The sequence below is a fragment of the Hydra vulgaris genome, chromosome 01 (assembly GCF_038396675.1).
Source record: "Hydra vulgaris chromosome 01, alternate assembly HydraT2T_AEP".
Classification (NCBI taxonomy): Eukaryota; Metazoa; Cnidaria; class Hydrozoa; order Anthoathecata; family Hydridae; genus Hydra; species Hydra vulgaris.
The window spans coordinates 38,426,175-38,439,103 of NC_088920.1; the positions used below are offsets into that span (position 1 = coordinate 38,426,175).

The 12,929-nt window shown below is 25.4% G+C and overlaps 1 protein-coding gene across 3 annotated transcripts in view; it reads left to right on the forward strand.

Annotated features, from left to right (window-relative positions):
• The first annotated feature begins 2,722 nt into the window (after positions 1 to 2,722).
• The window catches only part of LOC124810221 (low choriolytic enzyme), a 31,635-nt gene continuing 21,428 nt past the window's right edge, over positions 2,723 to 12,929 (forward strand). For all 3 annotated transcript variants that reach the window (XR_010635835.1, XM_065788109.1, XM_065788110.1), the window contains exons 1-4: positions 2,723 to 2,872; positions 2,951 to 3,103; positions 9,426 to 9,549; positions 12,364 to 12,542. Coding sequence is in view for 2 of the 3 variants with exons in the window: in XM_065788109.1 (XP_065644181.1) it covers positions 2,812 to 2,872; positions 2,951 to 3,103; positions 9,426 to 9,549; positions 12,364 to 12,542 (517 nt within the window). In the remaining variant the exon portion in view is untranslated. The remainder of the gene's footprint in view (positions 2,873 to 2,950; positions 3,104 to 9,425; positions 9,550 to 12,363; positions 12,543 to 12,929) is intronic.

The window sequence follows — 12,929 nt, forward strand, 5'->3', positions numbered from 1 at the left end:
ATATATATATATATATATACATATATTTATATATACATATATATATATATATATATATATATATATATATATATATATATATATATATATAAACACTAAAAAAATATATAAACACTAAAAAAAACACAAAAACTTTCTCCGTTTTTGTTTTTACAAACATCCGCCTACAGTTTTTTTTTTTTTTTTGCACGTCTTTCAAGCTTGTTATTAAGTAGGCCATGAGTATTATGTTTGCTGATGATACAAATTTGTTCTTATCGAACAGTACAATCAATGAACTGTTATTCTGATATGAATAAAGAACTTAAATGCGTATCTGAGTGATTTAAATGTAGAAAATTGACCTTAAACTTTGATAAAACCAAATACATTATGTTTCACCCTATATCAAATAACGTTTTTTTACCAACAACCCTGCAAAAAATTCTTATTGATTAATTTGAAATAAAAAAGGAACTTTTTTCAAGAAAGTCAATAAATTATTTGAAGAAAAACATTTTATTCCAACTCTATTACTCGTTTATACATAGCTATAGTAATTATGCAAATATTGCTTAGGGAAGTGCAAGCAAAAGTAAGTTGCGTACTCTTTATCATCGCCAGGAACACGCAATGCACTTGTTTTGAAAATCGTCTTTTGCATTCAAAGTTTTTATTTATAAGTATTAAAGTACTTAATATTTATGAAGCGAAAAATATTATGTTTTATGTTTCAATGTAAAATCAATCCGTCATTACAAATTTTTAAAACTTAATTACCTTAAAAACAAAAAATAATTATACACTACGAGGTGATGACTTACTCTATGAACCTTTTTGTCGAACAAAGTTCAATCAGTTCTGTATTGTAATCGTGCACCTAATCTCTGGAACAAAATCGTTTCCCCTAATTTTGATTTATCAATTACTTTCCCGGTCTTTAAAAAGAAATTGAAGAAATTCATTTTCTTTAATAAGAATATTTTGAAATTAAAAATAAGAAACTTATATAAACACGCTCTTTGGTTTTTGTATTTTGTCATTTTTATTTATATACATAATTATTGTTGGATTAAGTTATATTTTATTACAACGTTTTATGGCTCTGGCGACAAGATCATTAGATCTTTTATCAGATACCAAGTTTTTATTTAAACTAATCTACTTCTTTCTTTTTTGTTATTTTTATTTAAATTTGTGTTGATATGGTGATTTTATTAATTATTATAATTTTTTAAAAGTATAAAAATTTAAATATTTGTAAATCTAAAACTTTATATAATAAAAAAAAAGAAAATGTATAATAATATATATATACAAAATTTATGTATGTATGTGTGTATATACGTATGAGTGTAAGTGCGTGTAATTATATTTGAATGCGTATACATATAAATAAGAAATAAATAAAAAAATTATCAGACCGGAACACACTTGTCAAAACAGCAATTTTTCAGTATCTACGTATAAATTATCTAGTATCTTCTTTGTTTGTCAAGAATTTGAGATGATTTAAAAGAAGAAAAAGAGCTTGAATTTTTTAAAACTGAAGATTTGGATAAATTCATAACAGCCGAAAAAACGGAAAATTAGAACAAATTAATAAATCGATATTTTTCTGTTAAAGCTTTCATCGATATGAAATCCAAAACGAAACTCAGTTGATAGACGTTAAGGACTATGATGCTGGAGTTAAAAAAAATAGTTTAAAATTACAAACAATACTCGAAAGAAGCAATAGAAGTTAATTAACACACAAAACTCGAAACACACAAAACTCGAAAAAAAGTATTAAATAGATCCTTTTACTAAAACACTTACTAATTAAAAATTCCGTTAATAAAAATGATAAACTCTACTTTACTCACGTAAAATATGTCACTGAATTTCGACAAGTAAAGTTACTCAATTTCTGCAAGTATTATTTATAAAACGACGCCACAAATTTCGAAAAGAATGGTCGAAAGAACAGTAATTACCGAAAGCAAGTTATAAAGATAAAAATGTAAACAATATTATTGAATATATTAAATTAAAAAAATTAAAAAATTAAAAAAAATTTATATATATAACACAAATTTTTGTTTGTTTATTGCATAAAATGGACGTTAAAGTACAGTATTTTCGGAACTTCAAAAATTAAAATCCAACAAATATAAATAATTGTATGAAGGACGGAGAGGGGGTTAGTTTTTCAGGGTCATAACGTTTGAACATCATTTGTGAATTTTTTTTTTGTTTATAACCGTTTTTTAATTGCGTACGAATTCAAACAAAAAAAAAGTTCAACAAATCTCGAAACTTGTAAAGTCAACCATTAAAAAAACCTGTTTTCGTCTAAATTTATTGATTAAACTTTCTTTCATAGTCTGAGAAACCTAAAATTAAGTTGTGATTTCTCTCTCAGTTACTTCCTCTCACAAGAAAAGTAAGAAATACTTATGTAACAAAGAATTCAAAAAATTTTGAATTGTTGACGTTGCTGTTTCACATACAAATCAGATACGATGTAGAACAGTAAACTATTTTTCAAAATGTAATTTTATTTACCGTAATAATCGCAACATGTTCTTGCTTATTGGATCTGTTTTAACATGTTCTTGCTTATTGGATCTGTTTAAGTTAGAAACAAATTTATTTTAGCTTTTTTTTTTTAATCAATTGAAATTAATAGATTTAGGATTAAAGCATTAAAAGAAAATAAGTACTCTATAGTTATAATATTTTATAATAAAATAGTAAAATAATAACAAATATGTTTTTGTTAACAACATTTTAAAATGATCACAGTCGAATAAGTATTTGAATATCTGATAAAAAATTATTTGTAATATGATTGATACAAGAAGAAAAAGATTGTTTTGTTTGACTTTTTTGGCATGCTTGTTTCACGGTATGTAGTTAAGTAATCGCAATTCTTATATGTAATAATGGTGATAACAAAATATATATATATATATTTTTAAAACAGTTGAACATTATGAAAGTAAAAAAATTCAAATTACAACTCAAGTAAGCCTCTTAAAAGACTCAATCCTTCGAAATGAATCAAGTGACTGGTTTGGTGCGAGAGAATGGCCGGATGGGATTGTACCGTATAAGTTTGATACAAACAATACTCTTCGTAAGTTTTGAAATAAATAAAATAGTATAAAATTGATTTTAATTTCTAAGAAGTTTACTTTTTTTACTTTGGAGTTTTTTTTGTACAGTTTCACAATATAATCTACAAGGTTGTTCAAAAAAGTTTCATAATTGGAATAAAAAATAATAACGTGCAGTTTAATTTGTTAATTCGGGATTTTTTTGTGGATCTAACTCGGTGACACGGATTATGTATCATTTTTTAAAAAATTTTGGTGTATCCAAAAATTTTTTTGGTCTATGCAAAAATATTGTTAAACATTTATATTAAAGTTTCATAGTTTATACAAATAGTATATAAACCTAAAGGGTTTTAGTCACTTCGAGTGAGAATCACTTTCAACCTTATAAAATTGCTGATAAATTAAGAAAATAACAAATTAAATTCGAAAATAATAAATATTGCAATGAAATGTTTAATTTACAAACATCATAAAAAGGAACGTTTTATTTATCTAAACTTTTCATTTCAATTAAAAAACAAAAATTATGTAAATAAAAAATTACAACATGCGAAATAACAAAACTTCCGCCCAGATATACGTATATTTATTTACTTAAGACAGTAAAATTAACATATTTTAAAATTTACATTAATATATATATATATATATATATATATATATATATATATATATATATATATATATATATATATATATATATATATATATATATATATATATATATATATATATATATAATGCATTACGTTTTAATATATAATACGTTTATAATATATAATACATTACGTTTGTAAAATTTACATTAATGGTTTTTAAATTAATAAAAAAACCATTATACAGATTACAATTAATAAGATTACAAACTGCGATTAATAGATTGGTACCTAATAGGGTACAACAAATTACAGAATGCGTTAATTTTGAAGTATAGTTTGAGGCAGAGATTAATTTTGAAGTATAGTTTTTTGACCTTTTCAATAAGTTTAGTGTTACTTTGCAGTATGGACTCCAGACTGAGGACGCATATTTTAAAACAAACTAAAAACGCATATTTTAAAACAAACAATAAAATTAATAATAAAAAAAGTATTAAAACTGTTTTTATGATTAATGCTATGATAATGTTGTATGTTCAATTGAGATTGGTCTGGAAAATATCTTATGTGGATGTATATATAGAACAAGTGCTGGTGATATATCAAGTTGCCAGAAAATAACTAAATCTATTCGACATGCTTATAAAGCTCGGAAAAATGGTAAATAAACGGGAATTCTAATCTGTTGAGATTTCAATTTTTCAAATATAAAATAGTTCAATGATAGTTCATGTAAACTTGAAAATGATTCAGATTTGATTGCCTCAGAATTTATAGAATTTTTAAGCGATTTCTTTATATATCAAAATGTCTCGTTGCCAACATTTCAAGTTAGCTTTGGGTTTGACACAAATTTATTAGACTTGGTCCTCACAGAAAAAAGAAATTGGGTTTTTTCTTTGAATCACTTACCTCCCCTCGGTGGAATTGAACATGGACACCATATAATTAATTTCAAGTGTTTTTATAAAAACAACAATATTGATCAAAAACCAAAAATCAAAACAAAATTATTATATATTAAAGGAAATTATAAAGAACTTTCAAAATACTTTACAAGTTTTGATTGGGAAAATGAGTTTAAAGATTTAAATGCTAGTCAAGCTTATAAAAAATGACTAAACATATATCATACTGGATGAGGTAAATTTATTCCAATTATTAGTTACAATACAAGTAAAAAATATGCTCCATGGATGACTAAAGAACTTCGAAAATTAGTTAAGTTAAAAAAAAGGTTATGGTACAAATGCAGACATTCGAGATTTAAACAAACTGACATGGTAAATAACTATAAAACATTGAACAAAAATGTAAAAAAAAGAGTCAATAAAGATATAAGAACTAATAAAGATATAACTCCAAGAACAACCCTAAAACTGTTTATGCATATGTAAAACTGTTTATGCATATTTAAAACTGTTTATGCATATTTAAAAGTGTTTATGCATATTTAAATAGTAAAATAGTTATAAAAGATTCAATTAAAGCACTCAAAACCTTTGATGGTTCAAACAAATGAAGTAAATATTGCAAATTGTTTAAATGTGTATTTTGTTTCAGTATTTTTAAAAGATGATTATTTTAAATGAGGTATTAGACCATGTATTTTTTCCTTAAAAGTCTAATTTTTATTGTAGCGATCCAAGTTTTAATGACACTGATGTTGAATATCAGTTAGTAAACCTTAATGTTAATAAAACTATCGGTGTTGACAAAGTTCATCCTCGTTTTCTTAAAGAATGTTCAAAATCACTTTCTCATCCTTTATCACTGACCTTTAAAATTTCATTTTATAGAGGTGTTATACCAAATGAATGGTTAACTGCACACATAACTCTACAATTCAAGAAAGGAGATAACTTATATTCTTTAAATTATCGACCAATATCAATAACATCAATAGTATGCAAGGCTATGGAGAAAATTATTCACAATGTTATGATGAACCATTTGACTTTAAATAAGTTAATAGCAAGTGAACAGCATGGATTTATTAATGGTAAAAATTGTTGCTCCAATTTATTAGAGACTTTAGATTTTATAACATGAAAAATTGAAATTGGTAATAATGTTGATATAATATTTTTGGACTTTGCAAAAGCGTTTGATTCAGTCCAATATCCTACAATGGTGTAAATCATTTCTCAGTAATAGGAAACAACGAATAGTTCTGGGTGAGTTTGTTTCAGATTGGCAGGAAGTCACAAATGGAGTTCCCCAAGGTTCTGTCCTCGGTCCACTCCTGTTTATCATATTTATAAATAACTTAAAAGTAAACATACTAAATAAACTAGAACTATTTGCAGATGATACAAAAATAATGTCAGTAATTAATAATGAAGTAACAACAATGCTCTTCAAAAAGACTTAAATAAGTTAATAGACTGGTCGAATAAGTGGTCTGTTAAATTCAACAGAGAAAAGTGTAAAACAATGCACATTGGTAATTCGAATCTTCAATTTAGTTACAAATTAGGAGATCACATTTTGCAAAAAACAGAAGTTGAAAGAGATTTAAGTGTGATAATATCAAATGACCTCAAATGGAAAAATCGTGTTATCAGTGTAGTAAATAAGGCAAATCGAACACACGGATTTAAATATCTTGATGTTTCCATGTTAAAGTTATTATACAAGTCAACTATTAGGCCACAGTTTGAATATGCAGCATCTGTATGGAGCCCATTTTGTACTAAAGATATTAAGAGACTCGAAAATGTACAGCGTAGATCGAGAAGGATTGAATCACTGAAAGGTATCTGTTATGAAGAAAGGAGAAAAATATTAGGTTTACCAACCTTACAAGAAAGGAGAAGAAAAGGCGGCTTAATAGAGATGTTTAAAATATTAAATTCAACCGAATATATTAGATTTGAAGAGCCTTTGAGTTTTTATAACAGCGTGCCCAGATATCGTCATAATAAAAGATTTCATCGACAATATACTAAGAAATTATGCAGGTATTATTATTTAACAAACAGAGTGGTTGACGATTGGAATTTACTGTCACAGGATGCAATCGATTTTACAAACAAAGACACGTTCAAAAATAGAATAGACAAAATTTGAGCTTTTGATATCAAACTCTATTTACAAACTTTTTTTACGAAACTAATTTTATTTACAAAATTTTACATTTAACGGCTGCTACAGTCAAAACTCAACGTAGTTTTGACTCACCAAACTTAAATAGTTTGTACAGCAATTTTTATATTATATTATATTATAATTATGATAATTTATGAATGACCACATAATAGCGCCAAGTACAAAACTTGCTTGGGTTGTAACAAGTTTTGAGTGATCTTTCTAATTCAGATTATTTGTAATTTGAACATTATTGTCATGTTTAGAAGCAGTTCTAGCGAGTAAATAAAGGAAACCATTTTCCTTGAACATTGTATTATAAAGAGTGGATACTTTATGTGTCGCCAATGATTTTCTGATTACCATTAATTTGCATTTAGGAGAACTTATCTTCATTATTCGTTTTACTAACCAGTTTATAATTTTATTCCTTTTTGCAGCATAATTATTGCTTCAATTTTTGATAATTTTGTAACCTTGTAAGGTACAGATGTGAGTGAGTCTGACATTTACGGTAACTTGTTTGTCTCCTTTTTTTCAAAAGCGGAGTGACGTCAGTTGATTTCAAAGAGATAGGGAAAGTTTAAACCATTTTAAAAGGATTTAACATGTAGGTGTAGTAGCCGTAGCACAATGAATAAAGTTCTGGCTCAGATTCAAAAAGTTCGTGGTTCGTTGCCGGCTCTGACCCTTATGTAAAAATTGAACTTCTTGGTTAAATGCTTCTCCACGTTGCATTGTGATAAGACCAATAGGTCTTTTTAGGGCACCTTAAAAACTAGTTGGAAAAAAAGTTTAAATACCGGAGTGATGCTAATGTAGTGAATGAGGGTGAATACTGTTACCACCTTTGGCCTTAAGTTTTAATTCAATATTTTGCAGCTGCTCATTGATTACTAACATCAAAAAGAATAATTGAATAAACATGTTTAACCTTAATATTATGTTATTTAATATTAGATGAAAAAAGAGTTTCCAAAATTGTACTAATATAGGCTAACGATAGACATAATGGTAGTAAGAGTTTGTAATTAAACAGTAAGGCGACATCTTGCGTGACAAAAAAATAATTTTTAATCTCAATATATGTTTCATAATTCAATTTTTAATTCAATGATCAAATTATAAATTGGCAGTGGACAATGACTATTTATGGAACTTTTGTTTAAAACTGAGTAAAACTAATTGTTTAGCCGTTTTGCAATTTGAACTTAACTAAAAGTCACTTCTCCAGATTAAAATTTTAATAACTTGATTTTAGATTTGGTTTTATGCTAAGTATTTGTATTTTTATAGTATTTTTTTTAGTATTTTTTTAGTTTTATGTTTTTATCTATGAGTATAAAAGTTTTGAGCTAAATTAAGAAATTAAGAAATTTGTTATCTCTAACTACTGTATTGTTTGTTTTTAACCTCTTTAGAGCCTAAATTTGACATGAATATGATGAGTTTAAATGAAATCAATATTTACCAGCAATTTTGATGTATGCTTGATTTCGAAAATCTTTTAAAAATTTTTAAAAATTATTAAGAAAAAGTAATGATGGGTACCTAAACTGTGAAACACTTTTTAAAAAGAAAACAATTAGGGTAAAGTTGTTAAATACTTTCAAGTAGAGTGTACAACATCGTTTAAGTTTTTTTAGAATTGCAATTGATTATAAAAATAAATTATCAACATATATTAAAAAATAATTTAAACCTGGAAATAAAATAGAATCGCATGGGAAAACTACTTTAAATTTAAAAGTAATCTAATTAATTCAAATCGAAGCTAGAGCTGATTTTTATTAGATTTACAGTTTAGACTTTAAAAGTTTTACAGTTTTTTGGCCTTAAAATAAAAAACTATAATATTCTATTAAAAAAATCGTTTTTGTCTGTATATATATTTGTAACAAAAATTTTTTGAATTTATAAAGAATTATTTTTTGAGTTCTCTACAAAAAATTTTGTTGCTGGATGTTCGTTTTGTATTGTTACAATTAAAGAGAGTTTGTTATTTATTATTACAATTTATTGCTGATAATTGTTTGTTGGTTCCCTATTTTTTTGAATCTAATTTATGCGAACATTCAATTATTATTTTGTTGCAAAGATTTTTTTTTTTTGAGAAAATTTCTTTCAGTATGTTTTCTCAATCATTCCAACTTTCTCCAAGCAATTCATTTGCACCGTAAATTTTCAGATTATTTTGTGATATAATTTTTGAAGTCTACCACGGAGTCGACAAGTTACATCCATCTCACAAGTTGCATCCATCTATCTCACAAGTTACATCCCCCATCTTGAAACACTGCACTACTTATTATGAGATGGCAGAGAGCCGTTATGATTATGTTTCAACTTGAGGTGTACGGTGGAGTTCCTTGTTTATTTTCTGATTGTTTTTTTATTTCTTTTTTCCTTCATTAATTCTTTTTGGAAGTTTTGACTTTCTATTATTTCTATTCCTTTTAAATCTTTTTCTATATTGTATATTTATGTTCTGTCGGCAGTTAAGTCATATAAAGTGTTATTATTTTAATTTTTTGTATTAATCAGAACTACCTTATTATTTAAATGTGTACAGATAGTTAAAGGTGAAGATAAAAAATATATGTATAAAGTTAGGAGAACTAAAAAATTATATATACATTTTCAATTTTAGTTGAAATTGAAAAAATGAATGTAAAGGAAGCAATGGCTCACATTCAAAATAAGACTTGTATCAAATTTGTTCCAAGAACAAATGAAAATGTCTTTTTGACTATAGAAAGAGTGAACGTTTATCCGTAAGTACTTTTTGATCAAAAATAGTTAATGTAATTTATCTAATCAAAAAAGAAAATAAGAAAAACTTTACCAGTTGACGATTTTTTAATTGTAAATGATATGTGGGGACTTAATTCTAAAAAGCGCTGCAAAAAAAAAAATAAAAAAAATAACATAATTGTGACGTCGAATTCAGGGGGAAAAAAAAGAAAATCAGGAACAGATTGTTTTGATTTAAATTTTTTTTTTATTTAAAATTATCAAAACTACATCAAGTGAATTTTTAACAAGTATTAGATAAATTTTTACGAATACTTCGTGTAAAAACAGGGTGATTTCCATTTTAAGATATTGAAAATCTTTTTAACAAGATTAAAAAAGTTGTAAACATTGTAATGACAACTTGAGATCGAAGCAAGACACACCGCAAGATGAGTATTTATTGAGTAGGTACTTTTAAAAAACTTTCTTGAGTTGTTAACAGTAACAAGTTCTTATGATGCGCATGCGTATTTATATCTACAAAGCTTGACTAAAAGTTTGTTCAATAAAAAATTGAAAATATATTACATCAAAAAAAAGCTGGTCGACCATCAGTTGAATTGTTTATTTTAAAAACTCATTAAGTGCGCATTTTTAAATTTTCGGAAAACTAAAGAAAACTTCCGAATTTTAAAAAGGTTTCTGCAATAAGCTTAAGAAAAAATGCAACTCATTAAAAGGCTTGATAGTTCACGTCTTGATAGTTCAAGTCATGATAGTTCAAGTCATGATAGTTCACGTCTTGATAGTTCAAGTCATGGTAGCTCACGTGTTTCTGGAGAAGACAGTGCCACTTAAGTCGGCCATTCATAATCTATAAAAGTATCATTTTTGAAAAAAATGTCACGATTTAGTTAGAGTTTATTTTAATTTAAAAATATGATTAAGAAAAATTGTTGATTGATAAGCATAAAGTCATTTTTACAGTTAGTAACATAAAATTATTAATGTTAACTAAAGTATTAATTGGATAATCCAAAGTTGAAAACTTTTTTGTATCAACTATTATATTGTTCAGAACAATATAACATTTAATTTTTAATTTAAATTTTTTTCTTAGTTGACGCGTTGATAACTTAAGGAAATGTCAATTGTCAACTTAATGTTATTTAGTTAAAGTTCCAAAAAGTTCATTTAACTTTTTTAAAATTTTTACAATGCATGCTGTTACTAAAAATATTCTTATAATTTCTATTGCAAAATGCAAATCGCAAATCCAAAAGAAAATTCTACACAAAAATAATAAAGTCTGTTGAAATCAAACTTGATACTCATGAAAAGTTATGGAATCTATTGAAATAAGATTTGATTAAACTTTTAAAGTTATGAAAAAGTTTCTTAAATGAGCGAACAACTTCGTCTGTTATTCCAAATAACAGAAACAGTTTAACACACATAAAATGTTTCAATAGAAAAAACCATTTATAAAAAAATATGATAAAAAAAAAATACTTAAACCGTTGAAACAAATTCTTTGATTTATTATTCTTTAAACAATAACACCGGGTGTTGATAAATTTTTAAATTTTTTTATTTTGTAATTATTAAAGCAAAAAGGAATTACTAAAATATGCATATAAAAGAATAACCAAGTTAGTCCTTTAAAATATGCAATAAAGTACGCATGCAGTAAAACCACTGATTTAAGTTCCTCTCCTCCTTGTAAGCATCTGTGTGCATTTACGTACGCAATTATTTACTACAAAACCAACCCCCTCTTCTCCAACACATAAATTTTTCAAAAAATTAATAACAAAAAAACTTTTAGTTAATTCTACATATTTCTGTTACATATCACGATATTGATTTTTTTTAAAAATAAATCAAGTTTTAGAACAATTAGAGAATGAGAGATAGTCAAATTGAGTACGTACTCACTATTTTAAACACCCTCCTAACTTGTTGCACAAGTACGTTTTTGGGCAACCCTCTCTTCTATACATCCGTACGTACTTTGTTGTAGGTGAAGACCCCCTACAACAAATCATTGGTTGTGGTAATTATAATTTTCAAAAAATTAAATTGTCATGTTTAAATATCATTTTAAAGATCTTAAAAATAAGTTTTGTCAGTATAAAAATCTAAAAATGTTAAATCTCACAAGACCAAAGTTTTGTCTGATGAGATCATAAAAAGCTCAACTTGATTATATACAAAAGTTTATAATCAAAAGTAGATCAGCTAAGATATTTGGTTAAACTCATGTTTGATGATGCAGAAAGTTCAATTACGTGACTCAAACTATTCAATTAAGGAATAGAAGTTGAAACTACAGCATATATTTTATTAACACTAAAACAATCGTTGCATATTTTTTAATCTTTCAAAATAAAATAATGTTGGTTAAACTAAATAAAACGGTTCTAACAAAATCTCTTAAGTTTTATTTGAATACGCTTGTCCAGTATGGTACCATGGTGATGGGCAGTATGGTACCATGGGGATGGACATCCTCATGGTACCACACTGTAAACATTTCGACTTTTTTTGGAGGGGTATGAGAATTGGGTGTTTATAATTACAACTTTGCAATAATTTCAACTCTGGCTTATTTCAACTTTAGTTAAATTTAGTTGCTAAATATATTGTCAAATTAAAGAACTTGAGATGAAAAAGTAAAAAAAAAACAGGGAGTCAGTTGTTGCACTAGCACTTCCTTGATTTTTACCATTCGTAACGGTAAAGAAAAAACAAAATACTCATAATTATGGTTGTTATAAGTTTTTAATAAATATATTTTTAAGTGTGTTATTTTGTATTATAAAAGCTGAACTTAACTGTTTGATTAATAGCTGTTTTACTCCTATTGGTTATGTTCAAGCAAAATCAGCTAGAATGATATTTGGAAATAGTTGCACTCAAAAATTGGTTATGATACATGAATTGTTGCATGTTTTGGGCTTTGAGCATGAACATCAAAGAGTTGATCGCGATATCTATATTACCGTAAACATGTCTAATGTACAAAAAGGTAATTTATTCTAATAAATAAAACTATTCTTCAACTATTGACTTGATGCTAATGAAACGTCACCAATAAAATTGCATATATATGTATGTGTACATATATATATATATACATATATATATATATATATATATATATATATATATATATATATATATATATATATATATGTATATATATATATATATATATATATATGTATATATATATATATATATATATATATGTATATATATATATGTATATATATATATATATATATATATATATATATATATATATATATTATATATATATATATATATATATATATATATATATATATATATATATATATGTATATATATATATATATATATATATATATAAATATATATATATATAAATATA